Genomic DNA, 27,234 nt, shown 5'->3' with positions numbered 1-27,234 from the left:
AATCCATGAAAACCACCATAAGAGATTTTACCAACTTCAGTACAGTATCTTAAGTATAGTTTCTTTTATCTTTAGTCTTATAGTACATTCATTTTCAAAATTAATTAGAACAGTCATTTTTCACCTCACCCTTTTCAGTGAGGTTATGTCATACATTTGTAATACAAGTTAGATTTTTTGTCACAGTCCACATTCCGTCCTGTTATCCCCCAATCTCCTAACTGATTTTTTAAAATATGCATAAATGTCATTCTTTGTGTTGTAAAATTTTATGGGTTTTGACAAATGCTTAGTATCATGTATCTAGCACTATGGTTTTTCCTGCCCTCGGATATCCCCTATGCTTCATCTATCCATTCTTTTTCCCCTCTACTTGAACCTCTGGGAACCACTGATCTGTTTTCTGCCTTTATAGTTGTTTTTTTGTTTTGTTTTCAGTATGTCATATAAATAGAATCATAGAGTAGGTAGCATTTTCAGACAGGCTTCTTTTATTTAACTTGTATGCATTTCAGATTCATCCATGCCTTTTCATGGCTTGGTAATTCATTTCTTTTTATTGCTGAATAATATTCCATTGTCTGAATGTACTACAATTTCATTATCCATTCACCTATTGAAAGACATGTTGGTTGCTTCCAGGTTTTGGCAATTATGAATTAAGCTTTTGTAAACATTTGCATGAAGGTTTTTATATGGATGTGTTTTCAATTTAGTTGAAAAAATAACTAGATGCATGATTGCTGGATTGTTTGTTATGAATATGTTTAACTTTATAACTGCCAAACTGTCTTCTAAAGTGACTGTACCATTTTGCATTTCTATCAGCAATGAATGAGCATTCCTGTTGCTCCACTTCCTGGGTAGCAGTTGATAATATCAGTTCTTTGGATCTGAGCTATTGAAATGGGTGTGTAGTGGTATCTCATTGTTGTTTTCATTTGCATTTCCTTATAATGATAAATGATGTTGAGCATCTTTTTATTTTTTAAATTTCATTGTGTTTTCAGTAAAAGTTTACATAGCAAATTAGGTTCCCATCAGACAACTTCTACACAAGCTGTTCAGTGAGATTACTTTTTTCATATATGTCAACATTCTCATTAAGTGCGTTCTGGTTGTTCTGTTTCCAGTACTCTTGCTTCCCTGCTCCCCTTGTCTTCTTATGTTTGCTTTAGAGTAATTATTGACCTTTTTGTCTGATACAGATTTTTTTTTTAATGGAGCCCCATACTCAAGGGTAGTGTTCTTTATTTTGTGTGCCAATCTGTTATTTTGCTAAAAGGTGACCTTCGGATAGTTTCCATTCAAGAGTATTTCAGGGTAATAGTCCTGAACATCTTTTCATATACTTATTTTCCACCTATATATCGTCCCTGATGAGGTGTTGTTCAGATTTTTTGCCCATGTTTTAATTGGATTATTTGTGTTCTTGAGTTTTAAGAGTTCCTTATATATTTTAGATTCAGGTGCTTTATCAGCTTTGTGTTTTATAAATATTTTATCCCAATCTGTGGTTGTCTTTTCATTCTCTTAACAGTGTCTTCACAGAGCAAGTTTTAATTTATCAAAATTTTCTTCCATGGATGTTGATTGTGTGTTGATTCTAAAATATCGTCACCAAACCCAAGATCATGCATATTTTCTCCTAGAGATTTTGTAGTTTTTCATTTCAGAATTAGGTCTATGATCCATTTTGAGTAAATTTTTTGTGTAAGATGTGAGCTCACTGCTTTGATTCATTTTATTGTTCTTTTTTATTTTGCATATGGACATCTGTCTTACTCATCTAGTGCTGCTATAACAAAAATACCACAAATTGATGGCTTTAACAGAGAGAAATTTATTTTCTCATATCCTAGTAGGCTAGAAATTCAAATTCAGGGCATCATCTCCAGGCGAAGGCTTTCTTTCTCTGTCCGCTCTGGAGGAAGGTCCTTCTCATTAATTTTTCCCTGGACTAGGAGTTTTTCCATGCAAGAACCTCGGCACTGCTCCGGGCACTGCTTTCTTGTTGGTAGGGGTCCACTTGTCTCTCTGCTCACGTCTCTCTTTTATATCTCAAAAGAGATTGGCTTAAGAGACCATCTAATCTTATAGATCTCATCCGTATAACTGCCACTCATCCATCTCATTAACATCAGAGTGATAGGATTTACAACACATAGGGAAATCACATCAGATGACAAAACGGTAGACAATCATACAATACTGGGAATTATGGCCATGCCAAGTTGACAGAGAGTTTGAGGGGACACAGTTCAATCTATCACATTCCACCATTTTGGACCCCCAAAATTCATATCCTTGCCACGTGTAAAACACATTTACCCCATCATATCATAGCAAAAATCTTAAATCAACTCCAAGTCCAAAATCCAAAAATTCCTCTTCATTTGTGAAATCTAGAACACAAGTTATCAGCTTCCGAAGTACTATGGCAGAACAGACACAAGCTAGACGTTTCCATTACAAATGGGAGAAATTGCAGGGAAAGAAGGGATAACAGGCATAAAGTAAGTCAGCAGAATACATTACATTAACCCTCAAGACTTGAAAATAATCCTCTGTTCTCTGAGACCATTCACACAATGGCCTTGCCCTCCAGACCCTACGTATTGGCCACACTCTCTGGATTCTGAGTGGAGGCCCATAAGCCCTGGGCTTCAGCTCTGGCTTCCAGGCCCACTGGAATGGCAACTCTGCTCCCTCAGATTTAGGCACACCATTATTCTAGTCCACTTGAGTGGTGGCTATACCCTTAGAATCACCAGAGGCCATGGCTACATGCTTTGAAACCTCTAAGGTAGAGGCCATACCTTTTGAGACGGAGGCAGCTCAGCTTCCTGTGTTCCTTGTCTCTTCAGCTTCTGCTTCCTGGTTTCTTGGCCTCTCGGCTTCTCAGACCTCACGCCTGCATCTGCCCTGCTAGGGCAGGTGTTCCAGAGCTCTGTAGCTCCACCGATAATGCCTAGAGGGACCCCATTCCACCAGTAAAATTCGATCAAAAGGCATTCAGCTCTCTTGCTCCATACATAGGCAAGCCAAGCTCCACTGATAAGTGTTCAGAGGCACCCCACTCAGCCAGGAAGCCTCCTGTGCACAGGCCCTAAGCTCTCTCTCACTCTGAGAGTCAGCTCCAGTGTTGTCTGGCACTGGACTCCTAGTTAGGCTGCTGTCAGTTCTCTGCCACTTCTGTGTTGCGGGTCCTCTGTTTCTGCTGCTTCTCTGCTGCTGCCGTCCTCTATCCATTCACTGTTTCAAACCTGTTTCCCCATTTTAGGTATCTGTTAAAGCAGCACCTTACTCCTAGTACCAAATTCTGTCTTAGTCATCCAGTGCTGCTATAACAGAAATACTGCAGGTGGATGGCTTTAACAAAGAGAAATTTATTTTCTCATAGTCTAGTAGGCTACAAGCCCAAAATCAGGGTGTCAGCTCTAGAGGAAAGTCCTTCTCATCAATCTTCCCATGGATTAGGAGCTTCTCTGCCCAGGAACCCTGGGTCCAAAGGACACACACTGCTTCCAGCACCGCTTCCTTGGTGATATGAGGTCCCCTTTTCTCTCTGCTCACATCTCTCTTTTATCTCTGCTCACATCTCTCTTTTATATCTCAAAAGAGATTCCCTTAAGACACTATCTGATTTTGTAAATCTCATCAATATAATTGCCACTAATCTATCTCATTAACATCATATTATTAGAACTTACAACACATAGGGAAATCATATCAGTTGACAAAATGGTAGACAATCATGCAATACTGGGAATCATGACCTAGCTAAGTTAACATATTTTGGGGGGACTCAATTCAATCTATGACAACATTCAGTTTCTCCTGCACTGTTTATTGTAAAGACTATTAGACTGGTGTTTCTCAATTGAATTGCATTTACGCCTTTGTCAAAAATCAGTTGAATGTATTTGTATGGGTCTACTTCTAGTCTCTGTTCAGTTCCACTGATCTATTTTTTTCAGTAATATGATGTCTTGAACAAAACAGGTTTATAGTAGATCTTGAAAGCGGGTAGAACTTCGTTCTTTTCCAGTATTATTTTGGCTATTCTGGGTCCTTTGCCTCTCCATATAAATTTTAGAATCAGTTCTTTAAATATATGTTTCTTTTTAAAAAGGAGCCCAGGTGTCGCAGTGGGTAAGAGCTACAGCTGAGAACCAAAAGGTTGGCAGTTCAAATCCACCAGCAGGTCCTAAGAAACACTATGGGGTAGTTCTACTCTGTCCTATAGGGTCACTATGAGTAGAATCAACTCAATTGCAACAGATTTGGATTTGATGTTAAAAAAAATATTGGTGGCATTTTCTTTGCAATTGCATTGAATCTATAGATCTAGTTGAAGAGAATTGACATTTTAACAATATTGGCTTTTATAATCCATGAATACAAGTATCTGTCCATATATTTAGACTTTCTTTGATTTTTAATCGGTGTTTGTAGTTTTCTGCATGTGGATGCTGTACCTTATTTATTAAATTTATACCTGAGTAGTTTATTTTTTGATGCTGTTTTAAATGATATTTTTCTAAATTTCGTCTTCCAATTGCTCACTACTCATATATAAGAAAGCAACTGACTTTTTTATACTGACCTTATATCGTGCAGCCTCACTGTATTTGCTATCAGTTCCAGGATATTATATTTATTTACTTATTTTTGTAGATTCTTTCTGGTTTTCTACATAGACCGTTTTGTCATATGCAAATATAGATGGTTTTATTTCTTCCTTCTCAATCTATATACATGTTATTTCTTTTTCTTGTCTTATTGTACTCACTAGGACTTCCACTACAGTACTGAATGGAATTAACGAGACAGGACACTCTTGCCGTGTTTCTGATCAAAGGGGGATGTTCACAGAATTTTAAAAACTAAAATTGAAATGGTTAACCTTCAGAGATACAGAATAAATATGATGTTTCTTTAATTTTTTCCAGTTGGTTCCTTAAAACTCTGGGATATTCTAAGTCTTCTGAAGCTTACATCATCAATGAAGTATTCGCGACAGTTATGTTCTTTCTGCGGATTGCTGTGATACCTCCTTTTTATTACTGCATATATAGAATGTATGGAACAGATGCTTACATCAGCCTTGGATTGCTAATCCAGTGTTCCTGGATTGGTAGTATTATTGTTTTTGACGTAATATATGTCATACGGATGATCAGAATTCTAAGGGAGTGGGTGCATCTAAGTCAAGACACTTTGTCTCATCAGACAAGAGAAAGCAACCAGAAGTCCTCCTCCTAATAGAGAGTTTGATTAAAAAGTGGGACATTGATAAGCAAACTTCATTACAACAGCAGTTATATCTATCTGCTGATTGATGAATTCTTGGCATGTTCTTGTGTTTGTTAATAATAAGTGTTGTTCAGGGTCTTAGTGTCATTTTTTCTAACTTTAGAAAAGAAAAACTAAAGTTTAGTTTTTAAGCCAAGATTTTTTTTTCTGCTTTTCTTCTGCATTTTAAGGTTTAAATTAAAATTTATAAATACAGTGGTGAGTCTTTTCAGAAACTTGTTAACTTGCATTGGTATTTTTCTCTGTGAAAAGATGACTATGATAATCCAGTGCACTTGGTTTTATGTCATTAACTCTGTTGAAAGAATGGGATCTGCTTTTAAATCTATAAATAGCTCTCAACATTTTGTTGTACTCCACTTGTTTCTTACCATGACTGTCAATACCAGTGTAGGGTTTGATTTCTAAATTGTTGAAATGTTATTTTTCTTAGGCTATTAGAAGTGATGTATGTTTCATTTCAGATAGGCAATCATGTTAATGATGACGTATTTTACACACTTTGGGAATATTTCTTTTCTTATTCATGGAAAACACCTCCTGCATTTTAAGTTTTTTTTTTTTTTTAGATGTCACTTTCTTATTTCTGTTTTTAGCATTTTGTCAAATTATTGCCTTTTTATTTTGTACTAAGGCTTAAGACAGATCCTATAAATCTCCTTAAGAGGTGAATGACTTCTCAAAATACATGCCGAGATATCACTATTTAGGCCAATAGGAGGGATCATTAAGAAAAAAGCTTTAACACTACTGTCCCTATTTACCTCCTTTGCATTTTTTCTACTAAAATTATATTGTAGTCACTCCTGATTTTTCAGATATCCTGTATTCATGAATTCACCTACTTGCAAAAATTTATTTGTAACCCCAAAATCAGAGTCCTTGAGTAGTGCAAACAGTTTATGCACTTGGCTGCTAACCAAAAAGTTGGGGTTCAGGTTTACCCAGCGGTGCCTCAGAAGAACATCCTGGCTGTCTACTTCCAAAAAACCAGCCACTGAAAACCCTGTGGAGCACAGTTCTACTCTGACACATCTAGGGTTGGTGACATCGTTGAAGTGGACTCCAAAGGAACTGATTTTTTTTTAACTCTAAAATCAATAATTGCCATGCTTTCATAGTAATTCACAGATGTGGACAGAGTGAGGAAAAAAAAAAAAACTGAATGGCCTAACATGCATAGCCCCAGCTGAGGGCTCTGCATTCTTGTTTCAGCTCTCGCACGATAAACAAGTGTTCTTTTCTACTGTATTTTGCCATGATTTTTGCATTTCTGTGTGTTTTTCTTGGTGATTTTGCTGTTTAAAACGGCCCCTAAGCATAGAGCTGAAATGCTGTCCAGTGTTTCTAAACCCAAGAAGGCTGTGATTTGCCTCAAGGAGAAAATAAATGTTCTGGCATGAGTTACAGTGCTATTGGTATGAGTTATATGTTAATGAATCAACAATACATATTAAAGTGTCTTTAAGCAGAAACACACATAAAGGAAGGTTATGTATTTGATAAGTTGAGACACTGTTGTGACCAGAGGCTTGCGGGAAACTAACCCTATATTCCTCTAGGAGCAGTGATTCAGTATTTGCTAATTCACTGTTTGCAGTGACTTCGCAGAATATAACTGTTGTGAATAATGAGAATCCACTGCATTTCTATTTACAAAATCTCCCCCACTATCAGAACCCAACATCATTAGTACAAAAGTCTTATGCAATAAGGATTTCTCATGCTCCTAAGGTAGGCCTCCTCTTGATGAGACCAAACCTACAAAACTATCAGTATTTGTGTTTTACTCAGTTTACACCCACATTTGCTTAATCAGCATTTTTAACACTGTGAATTCCTATCTTTCTTAGAGGCCAGGAAAAAAATTTAAAGTAATTTAATTACAAGAGTTCTGATTATCAATATTATTGCGTTACGTGAGTATAAATGCCTAGTGACTCTTTTTTGCTCTGTTTTGTTTTTGCTTGCGTGTATGTGTGTGTGTTCTTGCAACCCAAATACAGAATCATATGTTTAGCTATTAATGCCTTTGTTTATTTTTCTCAATTACTTGAATTTAATAATTATTCTTACCTAAGAAAAACAAGAATTTATTCAACTGTGGTGAATACTTGAACCTAATTGAACCCAAACCAAAAGATCTAATCCATTCAGTTTCTCAGCTTGAAGGAGAATGTTTAACTCACTTTCATGTTCATGTTATGATGAGGAAGGGAGGCTGCCTGAATATGATCAAGACTTTTTATTTGATTTGATTTTCCAATGCAGATAGAGCTCAGAACATTTAAAGAAAAGAACTGAAATCTCAGTCTATCTAAATGATAAAGTGGGATTGACTGGCTTATATAGGTATACGTCATTTGAAAAGACTTAAACTAATGAGAAATGTGGCCTTTTGTTCATTAAGCTACTAACATCAAATCAATAATTTATTACGAAATGTAGTGCCTTCCACATCATAGGCACTTAAATGTGCATTGGTTGGTTAGAGGGGTAGGAAAGCAAGTGATTCACCTTGTTGTTGCTCTTTTGCAAGAATAATGGCTTTTTAAAAGGAAATCATTTATATTACAAAACTATTTTGGAAATTCATTCCTTCCCAAAACAAAACCCACTGCCGTCGAGTCAATTCCAACTCATAGTGACCTTTAGGACAGAGTAGAACTGCCCATTCATTCCTTCAGAAAGAAATAAATCTTAGAATAAATATTTTGACTCTTGGTATTTCTGTAGTTCTGAAAACATGTTATAAACTCCTCATCAAAAGAAGATAATATAAAAGTACAACATGATTGGATCTACATAGAGCAGTTTTAGTTTTTATAGTTGCTATGTTATGTTTAAAACTTGATTTTTACTTTTCACTGACATTACCTTTCATTGGCATAGCTGCTCACTAAATGAGTACATTTAGAATATCAAAGTTTTGAACTAATATTTGTTATCCCCTTAGCCGACATGCCATATATTATGCTGGCTGCATGACATCTAATTCAACATCGAGATTCAACACCCAAAAGTTGATTCTACATATTTCCTCATAACAACAGGCATGAAATGGAAAAGATACTACAAACTGCAGTGATATTTGAAGTCAGATCTTTACAGGAGGTATATACTTTGCTTTCTCTGATTGTATCCACCTATCAAAGGTACAGATAGTTAATGACAGAACATATCACTTACTAAATGTTGAACTTTTCATTTATTAAATGACAGACTTTTGCTAGACATTTTAGTATTTTGACTGCATGAATTAATTTAAAGGATTCTGTTTGGTATTGTGGTATTCAACAACTTTGTTAAAATATTTATAGAAAATAAAAGCAAATATGTATAAAGTTTGAAGCAACTGTTTTTGTAGAAACACATTGGTGACAAACTTCCATTATAAAGATGTTCTCTGAATATGCAGTATTCTAGAAAATAAAAATTCTTAGGAAACTTTAAAAATGTATGAAAATCAACTAAGAAGCATGGAAGATCATAGATTCTGCATTAAATACTTTATTTTGGAGAATTTAAAAATTATGAGCTTGAGTTTACAAACATTGCATTTTTATATCTAAAATCTTTTTGATGAGGATTGTTTGAATTTATTTAAAATTAAAAGTGGAGTTACATATAAGTGCAAAAAATATTAATTCCTGCTTCAATTAATACCTGGTAGTAAGTTGAAATTGAGTTTTATTTCATGGACTAGTCCTATGTTAACAGAAATAATAGTTGTTTTACCATCCCTGAAGATCACTTTGGTATACTCTTTGATACTGAGATGACCCAATAACTTTAAGGTCTAGTTGTAAAAACCGCCTAGTTTATATGTATCTGAGTCAAATTCTTTTATAAATTTTAATAATCCATTTGAGTCAAATCAAGTTTTTGCTAAAGTATCTCCTTTTGAATTGTACTCTGCGGCGCACTGGGCATCTGGAGATCAGTTCTTCATGGATGAGAGAGCCAGATTTCCTGTTCTCGTGCATGGAGAAACATGTTCTCATGGAGACAGAGGGGCAGGTATTGCTGTAATATGCAGGTTTCTTCTGTTTCCTTTGTAAGGGAGATAAACATGTTCCAAAAGACTCTATTAAATAAATGTTTGAACAAATTTCGGTTTCTAGGTTGCCCTTAACTCCAAATGTATAAATATGCACCTGCATTTCAATGGTTTAAGTGGTTTAGTCTGTTGGATGAAATTGACAAGTCCAAGCAATTGTTGACACCATCTGTTATAATTCATGGGGGACTATGTATTTTTGTGTGTTGTGAATGCCATAAGAAGCAAACTCCTATAGTCTCATTAGAAGAGTGGCACAGTATTTCCCACAGGTATGGATCAGCACAGCAGTGAGACCCCCCTGTGTCAAGAGACCCTGGACACACACACCTTTCCAGCCTTAACCTCAGTAGGTTGATGACAAACACATTAAAGCAACTGAAGTGAGTTCTGACGCAAAACACACACGATGTACTCAAGACCCATGAAAAGCCTGCCAGGCCTGGAGTTGAAGGCCACACCATGACTACTTTTCCCTTAAAATCCTCCCTGGACCTAGGAAGTTTTGTCTATATATCCTTTCAGCTTTTCCATCCCTTCAACAACACCCCAAGGACTTTACTAGCACCCCCTCCCTCACACCAACACCTTTCTCTGTTAACCTTTTGAGACCGCCATACACCCGTAAGCTTCCCAATCTATTGTGACAAATTTAAAAGTTTACAAGTATGCTCCTTCATTGGAAAAAAGCATTGCAGTAAGCTTAAGTAGAGATCAAACAAACTTATTAGGAGGCTAGGGGAAGCCAGCATTTAGTCACTAATACCTGTTTATAATGTGAGGCAAACCTAATCATAATATGGTATCATGGAAAAACATTTGTAAAGTATATGTGGAACTGGGCCAGTGAGTTGGTCTGCCACTTGGGAGGGCAGTCAGTGAGACAAGTGGGAATGCAGGAAAAGGTAGTATTCAGAAATCTAGATCCTAAGCAGGTACTGGCTTGTCCCAGAGTGGGCGGCCTGGGGTGGCAGACTCTCTTGTCTTTGACAAGTCAGACATGAAAGCCACTTGTGGTATCACGGTGGCTAGCTGCGATGCCTGATCTCATCCAGGCCTCCTCCTTTCTCAGCCCAACACCAAGGCCCAGGGAGTTCGGCTTGCCAAGGTCACAGAGCTGGTTATCAGTAGCTCCGAGTCTGGAACTCACTGCTGCCTCACTCCGATGTCCCTTCCTGGTACTTCTTCATCGACTTCCATGAATAGAGCATCTGCCAGGTACTTGAAGGACAAGTGAACACCTCTTTGCACCCATTATTTCCCCTTGGCTTCCTTACTATGCTCAGCACCTTGGTCTATCCTGACTAAAACTGGAAGTGCTTCACCAGTCAGAGCCTCACCACTTGTAGAATGTGGAACTGCTGGCCCTAATGGCGGAAAGGAAACCCTGGTGGTGTAGTGATTAAAAGCAACAGCTGCTAAGCAAGAGGTCAGCAGTTAGAATCCATCATGCACTCCTTTGTTTTTGGTGGTGCAAACGGTTAGGCACTCTACTGCTAACCAAAACTTTGGCGGTTCGAACACACCCAGCCACTCAAAGCCCTGGCGATCTGCTTCCTTAAAGATTACACCAAGAAAACCCCATAAGGGCAGTTCTAGTCTGTCACATGAGGCTGCTATGAAAAGGAATTGACTCCATGGTACCTAACAACAACTGGGGTGATTATAACTGCCAGGCTCCAGAATTCTTCCCTGGGGCCTAATGGCTGCCAGGGAACAAAAAGAAGGATGTAGAGAATTCTGAAACAGGCCAAGTCCTGATTTTATACCTACAACAACAACAACAAAACATTATTGTATGCTCATGCCCACAATATAACTACCAATTAAAAAAACATACTATTTACGTAAGTGGCTCATTTAAATTCCAATATTGGTCATTAGAATGTCTTTAATTTGCTTCAAAATGGAGAAACAGCAGCACCGTAATGTAAGACGTTACTGCTTTGCATGTTATCAGAGTCCCACACAAATTAAGTGACACAGGGAGCTGGTTAAACTACCAGAAGGTTGAAATAACTGCAGTGTGTTATTCATGGCTATTGCAATTCCATCAGTTGAGAATCTGATTCAAGGGAAGTTTAACTTAACTTTCGTTTGTTCTAGAGATGGAAGAAACGAACAAAGATTTAGGGAGAAATTTTAAAAAATAAGCGATTTAAAATTTAGAAGCACGTATACACCTATCTGATACACTATTTTGAATATAATCATTTACTCACTGAAACAGTCACATCACGATCTCTCTTTGGAATAAATTATAGATATTTTCTTATTCAGAGGTTTTACTCATTTAGAATGGCCTTTTTCCAAATTAGAGATATTTTTACCTCTACCTAAATTGAACAAAGTTAAGGTCCATTATAATGAGGAAAAACACACAGATATACAGTGAGACCTGTGAGAGCCAGAACTTGACGGGACTGCCTTGTTTTTCCAGGTCTCTCAAGTTTTCCACCTCTGACAGGCTGTGGTCTTACTAGTTTTCTATTTCCTCTCTATTAGTGGAAAATAACTGAGTCTTCCTTTTCCGACAGGTTTCTACTTACATAGGTTCCAGCTTTCGCCGGCTATATTGTATAAACATTGGCCACACTTTGAAAATGTGTTGTTGTTGTTAGGTGCCGTCGAGTTGGTTCTAACTCATAGCGACCCTAAGTACAACACAATGAAACACTGCCCAGTACTGCGCCATCCTCACAATCTCTGCCATGCAGCCACTGTGTCAGTGCATCTTGTTGAGGGTCTTCCTTTTTTGCTGATCCTCTACTTTACCAAGCATGATGTCCTTCTCCAGGACCTGTCTCCTGATAACATGTCCAAAGTACATGAGACCAAGTTTCATCATTCTCGATTCTGAGGAGCATTCTGCCTTTACTTCCAAGACAGATTTGTTCATTTTTCTGGCAGTACATTGTATATATTCAACATTCTTCACCCACAGCATAATTCAAAGGCGTCAATTCTTCTGTCTTCCTTATTCATTGTCCAGCATTTGCATGCATATGGGGCGATTGAAAATATCATGGCTTGGGTCAGGAGCACCTGGCTCCTCAAAATGACATGTTTGCTTTTTAACATTTTTAAAGGTCTTTTGCTGCAGATTTGCCCAATGCAGTGAGTGGTTTGATTTCCTGACCGCTGCTTCCGTGGGTGTTGATCATGGATTCAAGTGAAATGAAATCCTTGACAAATTCAATTTTTTCTCCATTTATCATGATGTTGTTTATTGGCTAGTTGTGAAGATTTTTGTTTATTTTATTTTGTGGGGTAATCCATACTCAAGGCTGTGGTCTTTCATCTTCATCAGTAAGTGCTTCAAGTCCTCTTCACTTTTAGCAAGTAAGGCTGTGTCATCTGCATATCAAGGGTTCTTAATGAATCTTCTTCCAATCATGATGCTGCGTTCTTCTTCATATAGTCCAGTTTCTTGGATTATTTGCTCAGTATACGGACTGAATAGGTATTGTGCAAGGATACAACCGTGACACACGCCTTTCCTGACTTTAAACCATGCAGTATCAACTTGTTCAGTTCAACCACTGCCTCTTGGTCTAAGCACAGGTTCCGCTTAACCACAACTAAGTGTTCTGGAATTCTCATTCTTTGCATTGTTATCCATAATATCCAGGCACATATCTTTCTGGTATTCTCTGCTTTCAGCCAGGATCTATCTGACATCAGCAATGATATCCTTTGTTTCATATCCTCTTCTGAATCCAGCTTGAATTTCTGACAGTTCCCTGTTGATATACTGCTGCAGCTGATTTTGAAAGATCTTCAGCAAAGTTTTACTTGCTTGTGATATTTGATATTGTTTGATAATTCTGCATTTGGTTGGATCACCTTTCTTGGGAATAGGCAGAAATATGGGTCTCTTCTAGTCAGTTGGCCAGGTAGCTGTCTTCCAAATTTTGTGGCATACACAAGTGAGCACTTCTAGCGCTGCATCTCTTTGTTGAAACATCTCAATTGGTATTCCAGCAATTCCCAGAGTCTTGTTTTTTGCCAGTGCCTTCGGTGCAGTTTGGACTTCTTGCTTCAGTACCATTGTTTTCTGATCGTATGCTACCTCCTCAATTGGTTGAACGTCGACCAATTCTGTTTTTGTTATAGTGACAATGTGTTCCTCCCACCTTCTTTTAATGTTTCCTGCATTGTTTAATATTTTCCCTATAGAATTTTTCAATATTGCAACTTGAGGCTTGAATTTTTTCTTCAGTTCTTTCAGCCTGAGAAATGCCAAGTGTGTTCTTTCCTTTTGGTTTTCTCCCTCTAGGTCTTTGCACATATGTCATTGTAATACTTTATTTTTCCTTCTCGAAGCACCCTTTGAAATCTATTCAGCTCTTTCACTTCACTGTTTCTTCCGTTCACTTTAGCTGCTTGATGTTCTAGAGCAAGTTTCAGAGTCTCTTCTGACATCCATTTTGGTCTTTTCTTTCTTTCCTGTCTTTTTAATGACCTCCTGCTATCTTCAAGTACGATGTCCTTGATGTCATTCTACAACTCGTCTAGTCTTTCTTCATTAGTGCTCAAAGCTTCAAAATCTATTTTTCATATGGTCTTAAATTCAGGTAGGATATGCTCAAGTTCATACTTTGGCTCTTGTGGACTTGTTCCAATTTTCCTCAGTTTCAACTTGAACTTGTGCATGACCAGTTGGTGGTCTGGCCCCTGGCTTTGTTCTGACTGATGATACTGTGCTTACCACAGATGTAGTCGATTTGATTCCTGTGTGTTCTCTCTGGCAAGGTCCATTTGTATAGTCATCGTTTACGTTTGTGAAAAAAGGTATTTGCAATGAAGAAGTTGTTGGTCTTGGAAAATTCTGTCATGTGGTCTCTGGCACCGTTTCTTTCACCAAGGCTGTATTTTCCAGCTACCAATTGGTCTTCTTTGTCTCCGACTTTTACATCCCAAACACCACTAATTACTGATACATCCTGATTACATGTTTGGTCAATTTCAGACTGCAGAAGTTGGTAAAAATCTTCAGTTTCTTCATCTTTGGCCTTAGTGGTTGGTGCATAGAGTATTAGCCATATTAAATGATCTTCCTTGTAGGTGTAGGGATATTATCCTATCACTGATAGCATGTCCTTCAGGATAGATCTTGAAATGTTCTTTTTGACAATCAATGCAACATCATTCCTCTTCAAGTTGTCATTCCTGGCACAGTAGACCATATGACTGTCTGTCATGGATTGAATTGTGTCCCCCCCCAAATATGTGTCAACTTGGTAAGGCCATAATTCTTAGTATTGTGTGTTTGTCCTCCATTTCGTGATTGTAATTTTATGTTGAGAGGATTAGGCTGGGATTGTAACACCAGCCTTACTCAGGTCACCTCCCTGATCCAGGGTAAAGGGAGTTTCCCTGGGTTGTGGCCGGCACCACCTTTTACCTTTCAAGAGATAAAAGGAAAGGGAAGCAAGTAGAGAGTTGGGGACCTCATACTACCAAGAAAGCAGCACCAGGAGCAGAGCACATCCTTTGGACATGGGGTCCCTGTGCCTGAGAAGCTCCTTGACCAGGGGAAGATTGAGGACAAAGACCTTCCTCCAGAGTCGACAGAGAGAGAAAGCCTTCTCCTGGAGCCGATGCCCTGAATTTGGACTTGTAACCTACCAGACTGTGAGAAAATAAATTTCTCTTTGTTAAAGCCATCTACTTGTGGTATTTCTGTTATGGCAGCACTAGATAACTATCTAATTCAAAATGGCCAATACCAGTCCATTTCAGCTCATAATGCCTAGGATATTGATGTTTATACATTCCATTTTATTTTTGATGGTTACCAATTTTCCTAGATTCATGCTTTGTACATTCCACTTTCTGATTAGTAATGGATGTTTGCAATTGTTGCTTGTCTTTTGAGACATGCCAAATCAGCAAATGAAGGTCCCAAACAGCTGACTCCATCAATGTCATTAAGGTTGACTCTACTTTGAGGAGGCAGCTTTTCCCCAGTTGTATCTTGAGTTCCTACCAACCTGAGGGACTCATTTCCCAGCACATATTAGACAGTGTTCTGCTGCTATTCCTAAGGTTTTTACTGGCTAATTCTTTTCAAAATTGACCGCCAGGGCCTCCTTCCTAGCCTGTCTTAGCCTGGAAGCTTAGCTGAAACCTCTCTGCCATGGCTGGCCCTGCTGGTATGTGAATACCGGTGGTATGGTTTCCAGCATCACAGCAACACGCAAGCCCCCAAGCTGATGTGTCGTTGAAGAGCCCTGGTGGCACAGTGGTTAAACACTCGGCAGCTAACTGAACGTTTGGTGGTTCGAACCAACCTCCCGCTCTGTGGGTGAAAGATGTGCCAGTGTACTTCTGTAAAGATTTCCTGCCCTGGAAACCCTATGGGGCAGTTCTACGCTGTGCTGTAGGTTTGCTATAAGTCAGAATCAACTCGACAGTAATGGGTTTGGTGTTGGGTTTTTTATACGTGTGGATAAAATCCCATTTGGGAATGGGTTTTCTTTGTTAATGAGGCAGTATTAGTGTAGGGTGTGTTTTATATCAATTCTTTTGAGATGTCTCATAGCAACCAACTCCAGGGCAGCGGGTTTGGTTTTTGTTTTGCTTACTTTTGAGATATAGAAGAGCAGATTAAGCAAGCAAGGAGGTGAGCACAAACGGAGGGCAAGATACATGCCATATGATTGTCAAACACCTTTTTGCAGAGTGGACAGTGAGACAGAGCCTTCCCCTTGAGCCTGCACCCTGACTTCGGCCTTCTAGCCTCTGAAATTGTGAAAATGAATTTCTGTTATTAAAGACACCCATGCAGTATTTTTGTTATAGCAGCACTAGATAACTAAGACAGAGTGCCATGGGACTCAGTTCTTAGACTGCTTCTATTTTCTACCTACACTTGATCCGTGGGAGACCTCATCCAGTTTCTTCTTTTAAGTGATGTGGGGTTGCCATGAGTTGGAATCTACTCTATGACAACAGATTTGGTTTTGGGGTTTTATCATTGTAAGCGGCCATTGAGTAAGTCCCTGACTCATGGTGATCTCATGTGTTACAGAGTTGAACTGCTCCATAGGATTTTCTTGGCTGTAATATTTTTTCTCTATTTTTATTTTATTTTATCTTTTATTGTACTTTAGATGCAGGTTTACAGAACAAACTAGTTTCTCATTAAACAGTTAGTAAACACATTATTTTACGACACCATTTAACAACCGCATGACATACTAACATTCTCCCTTCTCGACCTAGGGCTCTCTACTACCAGCTTTTCTGTTCCCTCCAGACTTCTAGGCCTTGTCCCTTTAGTCTTGAGGTTGGTGTGCCCCTTTAGTCTTGTTTGTCTTATAAGCCTGTCTAATCTTTGGCTGAAGGGTGAACCTCAGGAATGACTTCATTACTGAGCTAAAAGAGTGTCTGGTGGCATACTCTCAGGGTTTCTCCAGTCTCTGTCAGACCAGTAAGTCTGGTATTTTTTATGTGAGTTAGAATTTTGTTCTACTTTTTCCTCCAGCTCTGTATGGGACCCTGTATTGTGATCCCTGTCAGAGCAGTCGGTGGTGGTAGCCAGGCACCATCTAGTTTTACTGGACCCAGTCTGGTGGAGGCCATGGTAGATGTGGTCTATTAGTACTTTGGACTAATCTTTGCATTGTATCTTTAGTTTTCTTCATTCTCCCTTGCTCCTGTAAGGGTGAGACCAGTATTGTATCTTAGGTGGCTGCTCATAGGCTTTTAAAACCCCAGATGCTATTCACCAAAGTAGAATGTAAAATGTTTTCATTATAAATTTTTATGCTAATTGAGCTAGATGTTCCCCTAGACCATGGTCCCCATAGCCCTCAGCCCAAAATTTAGTCCCTCAGGGAGTTTGGATTTCTCTATGGAGCTTCCTTGACCTTACCTTGCATAAGTTGTGCTGGCTTCCCCAGTATTGTGTACTGTCTTACCCTTCACCAAAGTTACCACTTATCTATTGTCTATTTTGTGTTTTTCCATCCCCATCCCTCGCCTTCTTCACAACCATGAAAGATTGTTTCTTTTTGTGTTTAAACCTTTTCATGAGTTCTGACAGTAGTGGTCTCATACAATATGTATCCTTTTGTGATTGACTGATTTTACTCAGAATAATAATTTTTACAAGCGCAATGACCAGGCCTTTCTTCCAAGGAGCCGCTGGATGGATTCGAACCTAAAATCTTTAGATTAGCAGCCGATTGCCAACTGCTTATGCCATCCAGGTTCCTTGTTTTAAGTACCACCATGTAAACACAGAGGACTCCAAAATTTATATTCCAGATCAGACTTCTATTCTGAACTCCAGAATCATAGATTCAACTGAATATACATCTTCACTTATCTGCTAACACGCTTCTCACACTTAGCCCACCTGCTCTATTGTATAATCATCCCCATCTCAGTAAGTGGCAACTCAATTTTTCTGGTAATTCAGCCTGAAAAACTGAGAGTCATCTTCCACTCCTTTTATTCTTACACCCCACATCTTTCAGCAAATCTATTATCTCTAATTCTGCTTTCAAAATATATCCAGAACACAACCACTTCCTATCACATCCACTGCTGCTATCCTGGTCCAAGCTACACTGATGTCTCAGTTAGATTACTGCACTAGCTTCTCAGTTTGTTTCCCTGCTTCTGCCCTTGCTCCTTTTAGTTTATTCCATAGCCAAACCAATCCTAATAAAATTCACATCAGGTTATGTCAATCCTCTACCAAAAATATTCCAATGACTTCCATTTTAGTCAAGGAGAAAAATCTAAGCCTAAAAATGGACCTCAAGGCCTTAAAAGGTCTGAGTTCAACACCCTCACCCCTTACCTTTATGGTCTCGTATCCTACTTAACTCTCCCTCCTTACTTTGCCTTGGCCACACTGACTTCCTTGTTATTTCTCAAACATGGTAGGCACAGCCTAACCTCAGGCACTTCTTTGCAGTTACTACTTCCCTTGCCAAGAATTCTCTTTCCCCAGATGACCTTATACTTCCCCTCCCTCATGTCTTTGTTCAACAGTCACTTTTTCTGACCACTCTACCTGAAATTGTCATCTCCCTCCTATTTCCAGTACTCCCTAGTCCCCTTTCTTGATTTATGCCTCTCCTTTTTAGCATTTCTACTACCACATTACACATTTTACTTAATTGTGTTGTTCATTGTCAGTTCACCTCACCCTGTGCTCCCATTAGAATGTAGGCATAACGAGGACAGGGATTTTTTGGATTTTCTTGGTATGCTTTATCCAGTACTGCATCCCTAGCCCCCAGTAGGGAACAAATATTTGTTAAATAAATGAATGAATGCTAACTTCACAGTTATGAAAGAAAAATATCAAACTGGAATTCTAAATGCAACAGAATACAATCAAAGCAAGAACAAAACCAAGACACATTTTTAGGCAAAAAAACAAAAAACATGGAAAGAATCACAGGTCCTCCATGAAAGAATTAATAAGAAACGTATTTCTGGAAGAAAAACGCTGAGCCGAAACAGAAGAAGTACGACATGAGCAGTAAAGGTAAGCAAAGAAAAAAAAAAGTGCTATGTAAATAGAAAAACAACAATAATAATACCTAATTTGAATGGTATAAAAACAAGGTGCTACTGAAGCATTAAACAAGAATGTATAAGACGGGAGGGAGTTATCACAATGCAAGCATTCTAAATGCCTTGCTTTTTAGAAGCAGGATGGAGATATTAATTTTTTCAAGTCCAGAATGCCTGTTAACAATTTAAAGATAACTTCTAAGAGAACAGAATATATCATTTCCCTTCTAAGAAATGAGGAAAAGGGAGGATAAAAAAGCTCAATCAATCCAAACAGAAGACAGAAGGCAGGAAAAAAAAAAAAAAGAAACTAAAGAAAAGGTATTGTACGTAAAATGACAAACGAAAATAAGATAGTAGAACTAAACCTAATGCATCAGTAATCACAATAAATGTAAATGTACCAGACAATAAATATCAATGCACCAAACATGTCACTTAGATAAAGTTCTCAGGTTTGAATTTTAAAAGCTCAGTATACACCACTTATAAAACACACACCTCAAACATAGTGGCAGACGTGTTAAGCAAAACTAACCAGATTGGAAAACATATAGCATGCAAACACCAAAAAAGTGAAAGCTGACATTACTACTAATATCAGATAAAATAGATTTTAATGAGAAAAAACATTACTAGGGATAAAGTAGGTCACTTAATAATGATGAAAATGACAATTCGCTATAAAGAATCAAATTTGAACTAGAATGCAATAACATACACAGAAACTGACAAAGAGAAAGTGACAAATTTAGAATCAGAATTTTTACATACCTCTCTCACTAATGAATAGGTCAAGCAGTCAAAAAGATAATAAAGATGTAGAAGACTTGGACAACACAATAAATAACGTTACGGACACATAAATAACTTTGTACCAAACAATAGGGAGTACAATTTCTTTACAAGCACACAAAAATTTACCAAAATTGACCACAGACTAGGCTGCAAAGCAAGTCTCCACAATACCAAGAACTTCTCTTACAGAGAACACATTCTACGCCCACAGTCAGCATGGATTTTTCTCAGTCTAGTTATATACTACATACAGAGACACAGCTAAAACATAAAAACATATAAAGGTAGCAAAAACAGGGACAGAAAGCTAGGGTAGTCATATTGATATCAGAAAAATACAGACTTTAAGAAAAAGCCTTTTAAGGATGAAATTCGTCACTAAATACTGTAATGACAAAAAGTTCAATTAGAATCTAAGAATTCTAAACTTCAATGCATGCAATAAAATAGCTCCCAAAATAAACAAAGCAAATACTGACAAAACTACAAGATGAAATTAAACTTATCATCACAGACAGAAATGTCCATATACCTGTTTCAGGAGTTGATGAGTCATGCATATAAAAATATTAGCAAAATCACAGCAGATTTGAATAGCACAATTAATAAACTTGATTTAATGGTCATATTTAAGGGACACACCAATTAGAGAATACATATATTTCTCAAGGACAATGGAAATTTCAACAACTAAAAAAATTTTGGCCTCATACTGTCCAATTTTCTCACTACATTGGAATAAAATAATAATAAAAAAATTATAGATGGAAATTTAAAAACACTTTGAAATAATTAGTGGGTCAAAGAAGAACTCATAACACAAACTTTAAAACAGAAATGAATGATAATGAAAATATAACATATCAAAATTTCTGAGATGCAACTAAGATGTTACCTAAAGAGCAATTTATAGCCACAAATACTTATATTTAAAAATAAAAAAGGCTGAAAATCACTGGCTAAAGTACAACTTAAGACATTGGAAAAAGAACAGCAAAAAAAAAAAAAAAACCTCAAAAGTAGACAATTATAAAAATAAAAACAAATTTAAACAACAGAAAATAAGACAAGAAAGAAATAAAAAAAGCTAAACATGGAAAAGAATAATAAAATTAGAAATTAGCAAATCTCTGGCCTCAAGTAGGCAACATAATTAATAATAAAAAAAAAAAGGAGCAAGCCCCAAATACAGCAGAGATTTAAAAACTAACAAGAGAATATTATAAAAATATTTATGCCTACATATTTGCAAATTTATATAAAGTGGACATATTTCTAGAAAATTATCTTAGCAACACTGATTCAAGAGAAACAGAAGGCCTTAAGAGTCCTGTAACCATAAGAAAACAGCACATCAGGCCCAGGTGGTTTTATAGACAAAGTTCTACAAAACTTTAAAGAAAAATTAATTCCATTCTTACATAAATTTCTCCAGAGCATAAAAAGTTAGGAACATTTTACAACTCATCTAATGAAGCCAGTGTAACCTCGATACCAAAACCAAAGAACAGTATGAGAAAGGAAAAGTAGAAGGCAATTTGCTACTGAATGTAAATGGTAAAATCCTAAACAATATGTGAGCCAAATCCAGCACTGTGAGAGAAATATAACACACCATAAACAAACTGGGTTTATTCCAGGAACTCCAGAATAGTTCATACCACGTAGCTGTCCACATCAACAAACATAGAAAACCTGTAAGATCATCTCAGATGCAGAAAAGACATTTGATAAAAATAAAAAACCAATTATCATTTAAAGTAAAAATCAAAGCTTATTTTTCAAACCAGGAAGAATATAAGGATGACTACTGTATTGCTTTTATTCATTACTGTTCTGGAGGTGCCACAAACAAAATAAAATGAGAAAAACAAAAGGTGTAAGAATTAGAAAGAAGGAATCACAATTGTTACTACTTCTAGATGATATGGTTCTCTTCATAGATAACACAAAGAATCTACAAATTATTAAACATTTTTGAGAGAGCCACAAGTTGTTAGAAAATGACTATATAAAAATCAATTGCCTTTCTATACTTTCCAACACAAGAAATTCCAATAAAAGATGCATCATTTAGAATCAAATAAATACAATGAAAGATGTGTAAGACTTTTGTGAAGAAAATTAGAAAATGTGATTGAAAAGTATTAAAGGAGACCTAAATAATAGAGACAGTATGTTCACTAACAGGAAGACATCACCGTAAAGATGTAACTTCTCCCCAAGCAGATGTATAGATTCAATTCAATTCTATTCAAAATAGCAAAAGGGTACTGAGTGACCTTGTCAAAGCTAATTCTAAAACTTACGTGGAAGACAAAGAACATTAAGATATTCCGTAAGAGCTATTACATGACGCTGTGGGTTTTTATCTAGTGCAAACTGTAAAATTTCATGAATAAACATATGTCCCACACACGCTCACATGCAAAAAGAACCACATGTGCTTGTTTCAGATTACCTGCTACTATGACTTAAAGGCACACTGAGTAACAGATCTCATTTGTAACCAGGGACTGTCTGTATTTAAAGAATTTCTATTATGTGTCAGGCACTGATTCAAAAGCTGAAATTAAAGGACAAATGTCTGGTGAAAATTTTTGAAAAAAAGAAACTTCTGAGGAATAAAACTCAGGGAACTTGGCTTAGGGATAGACAAATAGACCAGTCAGCAGAACAGAGAGCTCAGAAACAGAGCTAAGCCTACCTAGAAACTTGATATACAACAGAGGTGGCACTGCAGGTCAGAGGGAAAAACGACTTGTCAACGACTGGTGCTGAGCTGGGACAGCTATTTTTCCGTACACAAATTAGATCCTTTGTAAACATTACCCAGAAAAGTCAATTACTGGTGTATCAAAGACAAATGTGAAAAGCAAAACGTTAAAAATTATAGAAAATACCATAGTGATATAACTTTATGACCCTGGGGCCTTAAGGGAAAATATAAATTCAGAGGATGAAAGGAAAACATAAACACAAAAATATAAAACTTCTGTCCTTTATAGACAATGAAAGGATAGGTAGGGAGAAAATATATACAATATATATAATCTGACAAAAGGTTGGTTTACAGAATAAATAAAGATGTCCTACAAATCAATAGTAAAAACACCAATAGAAAAATGGGCAAAGTCAACAACAGGCACTTCAAAAAAGAGACAAGATCCTGAAACTCATTAATACTTAATGCCACAATGAGATACCATTTTACACCCATCCAGATTGGAAAAAAAATTAAATAGTCAGACATTACTGAGTATTGACAAGGAACTTTCATCCCATGTTGGTGGCACTGTAAATTTGTAGGCTACTTGGGGGAGGAGGGGGGACAGGAAAAAAGTTAAAGATGCATGGGCCCTGTAACCCAGCTGCCCTACTCCTAGACATATACCTTGAGAACCTCTTCCACACGTACAGGACACTCCTACAAGAATGTTCAAAACAGCACTGTATTCACGGCTTAAACCCACTCGCTGCCGTGGAGTCAATTCTGACTCATAGCGACCCTACGGGACAGAGTAGAACTTAGAGTTTCCAAGGAGCGCCTGGCGGATTCGAACTGCTGACCTTTGGGTAGCAGCTGTAGCACTTAACCACTACGGTATTCACAGCTAAGCCCCTGAAATAAATAAATTGTTGCATGTTCATTTAAAAAAGGATGAATTAAAGCTAATACATGAATACAGATGAATCTCAAAACAAAAAATTGAGTAAACACAGCAACTCACAGAAGAACATCTATGATAAGATTTATTTTTAAGTTCAAAACCATAAAACACCTATATTGCTTAAGGATATTTGCATTATACATGGGAGAGGAAATAAAACAAGAGAATTATAAATATATAATTTGGAAGAATGGTTACCTGTGTCCCAGAGGCTTCAAAGGTATTGAAAACTATTTCTTAAGCTGAATGGTGGTTTTTAAAAGAAAACACCACATATGTTCTTTGGTTTATATGAAATATTTTATAATAAAAATATAAACAACAACAAAAAAAGTGATCTATGACTCCCCCCCCCCCACTAATCCGTAACAAAATGATTATAAAATGCTTTTGACTCCTTCTGGATTTTACTGAAAGAATCTAGAATAGACTAAAACTGTTTTACGTTAGCCTTCCTCTATCTCAGGTATCCTTTATTTAATGTAATAAAGCTCATGATGATATTATCAACAATTACATAGTCTGAACTTATCATTCTTTCTTGTATATCCTGTTTTCTTTTGACTTTCTTTCATCTTCTACTTGTCTCAAGTATTTCCTTGGGTATTTTTTGTAGAAAGGTTACATGGGTAGTATATTTCCAGTCTTTCTGTATTTGAAAATATCTTTGTTGTGACATTATACAAACCAACTTACCCAATAGTTTCACTGGGTATACAATTCTAATGCCACAATCATTTCCCTTCACAAGTCTGTAAATACTATTTCTTCTGTTCTAGCAGCTAGAAGTCTAGATAAGAAGACGGATGCCAGCTTGATTCTCTTTCCTTTGAATTCTTGAAATTTAGCCAGGTCTTGCCTAGATGTTAGTTTTTCATTATTTTTTCTGGGACTTGGTGAACTTATAGGATCTTTCTGCAGTTTAGGATCATTTTCTTTTAGTGTTTATTTTATATCTACTTCTGTCATTCCTGGCACTTCATGATTTTTTTTTTTCTTTTTGCTGGGAATTCTGGGACAATTACTTTAGCCTGACTTCTGATACATAAATATGGTTTTCAGCTATATTTAATCTGATCCTTAATGATTCAAGCTTTTTTATTTTGATTTTTTTGTTTTAATTCCCAAGAACTTTCTTGTTTGAGATTGTTTCTTTTGTAAAACATACTATTCTTGTTTAATTAATGGGGTATCTCCTTGGATTCCAGTGAGATTATGAAATAAAAATATTTAATGTTTTAATATTAACAATTTTGGCACTGACTTTCTTACTTTAAACCTGTTGTGTCTCTTCATAATGTCAGATCATGTTTCATTTTCAGCTTAAAATTACAAATGGTAGTCTGATAGAACTTCCTGTAATGATGAAAATGTTCTATTCTGCACTGTCCAGTGTGTTAGCCACTAGCCACATGTCGCTAGTAAGCACATGAAATGTGGTTAGCACAACTGAGGAACAAAATTTTTTATTTTATTTAATTAAATGACATGGCTACAGCACTGAATAGTGAAGGTCTAGATTATTCAGTATTCCTGGCTGGTATGGGCTCTGCCACAAATATATCAATCGCTATTAATTTCTTCAACAAGACACATACCCCATACTTCCATCTGGTGAGTTCCGTGGGAGGTATAAAGGATGGTTGAAAGGGGCGGCAGATGTAACTGCCCTATGATGCAGTGGAGAAAGAGACCAGTAGGTGGACCTGCCCCTTTAGCAGTGCTTGGTGAGAAGGTCTTTCTCCCCAGTGTGGCAGAGAAGGGTGGCCAGCGGAAAGGACAATAGGCATGTTAAGCTAGCCCCCATTAAGGGCTCACTGTTGCATCTCTGCAGAAACTCTTCCCAGCTTCAGATTCATGAGCAGAGGCCCTTCAGGTTTAGCATAGAGTTTTCTCTCTAACAGTGTTTGCACTGCTCCAACAGGAAGTGAAATAGAGATTCTTAGTCCTACACTCTATCAGCCACTTTTATAATGAGAAAAAATACTGGCACTTAAAAATACAAAATCTTTGTCTTTCTTATTAATGTGAATTAAAACCAATTTCCTAAGTTCTAAAGTGTCACAGTCTACAGTATATAATAATCTTCTAAATGTTTTACTAAACTATGAAATAATTCAGCACATAAATATGGTGCTAGACCTGCAGGGAAATATTCAATACGCATGCCAAATAAAACCCTGAACCTGCAAATTGGATGCAAATGCAGAGAGAAAAAAAGAATGCGTATATGAATAATTGGGTAAGAACAAGGACACTTGTTTCTTATGTTAAAAAGCAATAAAATGTTTACAATTATTTTAACCTAAAAAAATATGTACACACACACACGTATGTTCTAAGTGCTCTATACCACTGGTAAACTATAATATTGTTTACATTCTTCTTAAGTGAAAAATCACTATTATTTTGCCCATATTCTTGAATTATCAAATATACTCTAGAATAAGAGATTAAATGACAGTTTTTTGATGCCGTGGATAAGAAATCCCATGGCATTCTTTTCTGACTGAGATTTTGGATTTGGGGGAAAAAAATGCACAAGAGGGAGGCCTGTGCAGGAAGACCACGGGCTCTCAGTCAGACATTTAGGAAGGTTCTGCAACATATTGGTAGGACTTTGGGCAAGGTGTTTCTGTCACTGAGCTCAGAGTTCTGATTTGTAAAATAAGGATACTATTACCTGTCTCACAATTAAAACACTCCTTACTGGCACACTGAATGGTCTCTACTATTTTATCCTTTTACACTTTTAAAAAATAAAAGTTTGTTTTACCCTATATGTCAAATAGACTTTTCCTGAAATAGTTAAGTATAAACGGTACTTCTTTTTTTTTAAATTTTTTTATACTTTTTATTGTGCTTTAAGTGAAAGTTTACAAATCAGTCCCACCCACAAAAACTTATATACACCTTGCTAAAAAAAATATACACCTTTCTACACACTCCCAATTACTCTCCCCCTAATGAGACAGCCTGCTCTCTCCCTCCACTCTCTTTTCCTGTTCATTTCACCAGCTTCTAACCCCCTCTACCCTCTCATGTTCCCTCGGGGCAGGAGATGCCAGCATAGTCTCAAGTGTCCACCTGATCCAAGAAGCTCACTCCTCACCAGCATCCCTCTCCAACACATTGTCCAGTCGAATCCATGTATGAAGAGTTGGCTTTGGGAATGGTTGCCGTCCTGGGCCAACAGAAGGTCTGGGGGCCATGACCACCGGGGTCCTTCCAGTCTCAGTCAGACCATTAAGTCTGGTCTTATGAGAATTTGGGGCCTGCATCCCATTGCTCTCCTGCGCCCTCAGGGGTTCTCTCTTGTGTTCCCTGTCACGGCACTCATCAGTTGTAGCCAGACACCTTCTAGCTCTTCTGGTCTCAGGATGATGTAATCTCTGGTTCATGTGGCCCTTTCTGTCTCTTGGGCTCATAATTACCTTGTGTCCTTGGTGTTCTTCATTCTGCTTTGATCCAGGTGGGTTGAGACCAATTGATGCATCTTAGATGGGTACGTGCTAGTGTGTAAGACCCCAGACGCCGCTCTCCAAAGTGGGATGCAGAGTGTTTTCTTAATAGATTTTATTATGCCAAATTGACTTAGATGTCCCCTGAAACCAGGGTCCCCAAACCTGTTCCCCTGCTACGCTGGGCTTCGAAGCATTCAGTTTATTCAGGAAACTTCTTCGCTTCTGGTTTAGTCCAGTTGTGCTGACCTCCCCTGTATTGTGTGTTGTCTTCCTTTCACCTAAAGTACTTCTTATCTACTGTCTAATTACTGAATACCCCTCTCCCACCCCAGCCCTCGTAACCAGAAAAGAATGTTTTCTTCTCAGTTTAAACTATTTC

General features: G+C 37.3%; 2 protein-coding genes across 5 annotated transcripts in view; one reads left to right on the top strand and one right to left on the bottom strand.

Moving 5' to 3' along the window:
• Nucleotides 1–5,504, top strand: part of LOC126073260 (TLC domain-containing protein 4-like) — a 122,829-nt gene extending 117,325 nt beyond the window's left edge. For 3 of the 4 annotated variants that reach the window (XM_049879722.1, XM_049879723.1, XM_049879724.1), the window contains exon 7: nucleotides 4,956–5,502. In XM_049879722.1, coding sequence (XP_049735679.1) covers nucleotides 4,956–5,268 — 313 coding nt within the window. In that variant the 3' untranslated portion in view covers nucleotides 5,269–5,502. Of the gene's footprint in view, nucleotides 1–4,955 lie in introns of all 4 variants that reach the window. The other variant, XR_007516698.1, reaches the window with a different exon arrangement.
• ALG14 (ALG14 UDP-N-acetylglucosaminyltransferase subunit) overlaps nucleotides 1–27,234 on the bottom strand; it is a 925,968-nt gene that overhangs the window by 252,073 nt on the left and 646,661 nt on the right. The gene's annotated exons all lie outside the window — the stretch shown is intronic.

The sequence above is a fragment of the Elephas maximus genome, chromosome 3 (assembly GCF_024166365.1).
Source record: "Elephas maximus indicus isolate mEleMax1 chromosome 3, mEleMax1 primary haplotype, whole genome shotgun sequence".
NCBI classification, from domain to species: domain Eukaryota; kingdom Metazoa; phylum Chordata; class Mammalia; order Proboscidea; family Elephantidae; genus Elephas; species Elephas maximus.
Note: the sequence above shows the minus strand (reverse complement) of the source record. Positions and strands in the feature narration are given on the sequence as shown.